This window comes from Triticum dicoccoides, chromosome 5A (genome assembly GCF_002162155.2).
Source record: "Triticum dicoccoides isolate Atlit2015 ecotype Zavitan chromosome 5A, WEW_v2.0, whole genome shotgun sequence".
NCBI lineage: Eukaryota > Viridiplantae > Streptophyta > Magnoliopsida > Poales > Poaceae > Triticum > Triticum dicoccoides.
The window spans coordinates 531,273,725-531,276,993 of NC_041388.1; the positions used below are offsets into that span (position 1 = coordinate 531,273,725).

General features: G+C 48.2%; 1 protein-coding gene across 1 annotated transcript; it reads left to right on the top strand.

The window, feature by feature from the left end:
- The first annotated feature begins 217 nt into the window (after nt 1-217).
- Nucleotides 218-3,066, top strand: LOC119302565 (probable 6-phosphogluconolactonase 4, chloroplastic). The gene is made up of 3 exons (XM_037579601.1): nt 218-601; nt 701-836; nt 2,267-3,066. Exons 1-3 carry the CDS (start codon nt 252-254, stop codon nt 2,738-2,740), a joined length of 960 nt encoding a protein of 319 aa, XP_037435498.1. The 5' UTR covers nt 218-251; the 3' UTR covers nt 2,741-3,066.
- Nucleotides 3,067-3,269: the final 203 nt, after the last annotated feature.

A 3,269-nucleotide genomic window follows, 5' to 3' on the forward strand; every position in this document is an offset into this window, starting at 1 on the left:
AAAAAAACATAATTTTCAATGAGTATCCATCTACTCCCATTTCTCTTACAAATTCTTGGCAAAATAATTGGCCCAAGTGCGGGCAAAGGAACAGAGAATTTGGAACATTTTGAGGAGTGCCGGGCGCACTTTGTTCGCCTGGTTTTCTCCGCACGCCGGCCGTCTATCAGGATCTCAACGGTACAAAACGCGGCGAGCCTCACCACCCACATGTCACCCCCGCCACCAGCCCCACACCCCGCATATAACACATGTCCACCTCCATGTCCGTCTCCGTCTCCGCCGCCGCATCTTCCTCCCTGCCTCCCCTCCTCGCCCGCCGCCGCTCGCCGCCGGCGTCCCTCGCCCCGGTCCGGAGTCTCCGGTCCCGGTCCCGCCTCCTCTCCTCCGCGCGCACGACCCCCGTCCTCCTCCCCGCCGCCGCGATGGCCGCCCCGGCCCCCGCCGCCTCCTCGAAGAGGGACCTGCTCATCTTCGACGCCGAGGAGAACCTCGCGGTGGCCCTGGCCAAGTACACGGCGGATCTCTCCGCGAAGTTCGCCGCCGAGAGGGGCGCCTTCACCGTCGTGCTCTCCGGCGGATCCCTCATCTACGCCCTCAGGTCCGTTCCCGCCCGTCCTCCCCGGAGATCGCTCCTTCTCTGCCTGCCCGGGGTCTCCCGGATCGCGTGAGGATCCCTGATTCCTTTTTGGTCTCGCAGGAAGCTGACGGAGGCGCCGTACCTGGAGACGGTTGACTGGAGCAAGTGGCATGTGTTCTGGGTAGACGAGAGGGTCGTGCCCAAGGACCATGAGGATAGCAACTACAAGCTCGCCCTCGATGGGTTCCTCTCCAAGGTATTCCCCACGGCTTCTTCCTAGATTTACTCCTCTTCATGCAATTCCTATGGTAAGGCAGGACATTATGAGGATATAATTTTATTTTATTTGCTTGAAATTGATGGGGAGTTATGGATGGGGGAACAGGATTATGGCAATGCCTGGATTTGCTAACAGGTCATTTAGCTTCACCATGTTAACCTCTGAATAAATTTGGGGCTGTTTGAGTGTATCCATGCCTAGTAAGAAATTCGGCGATTATATTTGTGGAAGCATATGGCCCCTCTATATAATCATGCGCAACATACCTGCCTACAAAAAGTCATAATTAAACCTGTGTTATCAATTTATTGTACAAATTGTAGGGATGCTCATAATCATTTACATGTATGGCATCATGTCATATTTATGTTAACTTCAGTTGGAAATCATGTAAACAGCTGTACAGATAACATGTGATTCTGGCAAGATATGATCTTACATAAGTTCAGTAACATTTGGGAACTTTAACCCTGTAAATCTGTAGCTTTTTCAAGTGATACAACTTTCATTTTCTTTGAGAAATTTAGTTACAGTCCTGTAGATAGTGTAGACCGCCTCACTTGAATGTATGGTAGCAACTCCCAGTTTCCACATATTTTGGTCTTTCCTTTAGTAAGTTAGGGCATTCGGAAGACATAATTTGTGGCTTCCAGTGATGGGGAGTTGTAAAGGAATAAGATTATGGTAATGCTTGGATTTGGTAACAGGCTATTTAGCTTCACCATGTTAACTTTGGATAAATTTGGAGCTATATCTTAGTGTATCCATGCCTTATAAGAAATTTGATCAGTGTGTCCATGTATGGCATAGCGCCATATTTATGTTAGCTTCAGTTGGAAATCATCTAGACAGCCGTGCAGATAACATGTGATTCTGGCAAAATATGGTCTTACGTAAGTTCCGTTATGTGGCCTGGTAAAACATTTGCAGAGATGAGTCCTGTAAAATCTGTACCTTTTTCAAGATACAACCTTCATTTTTTGTTACAAGTTTAGTTAGGGCATCTCCAGTGGGAGACGCTAGCAGCGGCTCTTATGATTGAAACAATAAATATCCCAGGAATCTAGCGCTTCCTCTTCCAGTGGCAGACGCTAATAGCGGGTGCTTAGCGATCGCCTGACAAAGTTTCAACTCACGCGGAGGACGAAAGAAAAGGCTAGCGCTCGCCTGCAGCTTTGGCGTCGACGCTGGGTTAGACTCCAGGATTTGTTGGTCTAACTGCCGATTGGGCAGGATGCTAGTCCTGGCGCTCACTCCTAGCGCTTCGCATTGTGGGTGCCCTTACAGTTCTTTAGATAGTGACACATTCTTATCTATAATTGTTCCATTCTCATCAGTTTTATAGCTACATGTAACTTTCTACCTATTGAGAAGTCTTTAACTGGGTCATGTCTTCTACTTTGTAGGTACCAATTCCTGCTGGTCAAGTGTATGCTATCAATGATGCCTTGTCTGCTGAGGGAGCAGCAGAGGACTATGAAACTATCTTGAAGCAACTTGTTAAGAATGGCGTCCTTGCAATGTCAAAGACAACTGGGTTTCCCAGGTTCGATCTCCAGCTTCTTGGCATGGGCCCGGACGGCCACATCGCCTCTCTCTTCCCAGGCCATCCTCTTGTTAAAGAGAACACAAAGTGGGTCACCCACATCTTGGACTCTCCAAAGCCGCCGCCACAGAGAATCACGTTCACGTTTCCGGTGATCAACTCGTCCGCATATGTCGCCATGGTGGTAACTGGGGCTGGGAAAGCCGGCGCAGTGCAGAAGGCGATCTCGGACAATAAGACTTCTGATTTGCTCCCTGTTGAGATGGCTATACTTGATGATGGAGAATTCACCTGGTTCACTGACAAGGAGGCGGTGTCGATGCTGCAGAACTAGTGAGTCCCATGGCGGTCTAAGGGTTTAAGCTCGATCTTAAAATAAAAGTGAATCCCACGGTTGCATTCCTCCCTGGTGGGTCACCTGTACGGTGAACTTGAGCTTTATGTAGTGTATTGTTCAGAGTAATGTGTCTCGGACACTCCCTCGGCTAAGTCGGCTTCCAGCGTTTAGTAAATAACATTTGCTGAGGCATTGCCCCACCGGTGCTCAGATTATTTTCCAAACCTGTGCTTTTAAATGTTACGCCCTGTGATTACGAAATGCATTCTGTTACTGTCATGTTCCAAGGTGATTTGTGATCATGGCCAGCATAGTTTATCTGATGTTGTTGCCTATTGAGTCACGAAACTACTTTTCGTACGATAACAAGTGTTTGAAATCTGTGTGACGTTGCAACTGAAGGGACGTGCTTTGTCTCTTTTTTTAAGCATGAATGGTTTGTCCTGGCGTCGTACAATAATCGGACAAAATGTATCGTATGCATAGAAGGGTTGAGTGAGTCAGGATGGAGGAGACTTCGCTTGGT

What these genes read in the sequence shown, in the direction of transcription:
- LOC119302565 (XM_037579601.1), top strand. Translation starts at nt 252, where the DNA reads ATGTCCACCTCCATGTCCGTCTCCGTCTCCGCCGCCGCATCTTCCTCC. An exon ending in TCCCTCATCTACGCCCTCAG is followed by an intron (nt 602 to 700) that starts GTCCGTTCCCGC and finishes TTGGTCTCGCAG; the next exon opens with GAAGCTGACGGAGGCGCCGT. An exon ending in TCGATGGGTTCCTCTCCAAG is followed by an intron (nt 837 to 2,266) that starts GTATTCCCCACG and finishes TCTACTTTGTAG; the next exon opens with GTACCAATTCCTGCTGGTCA.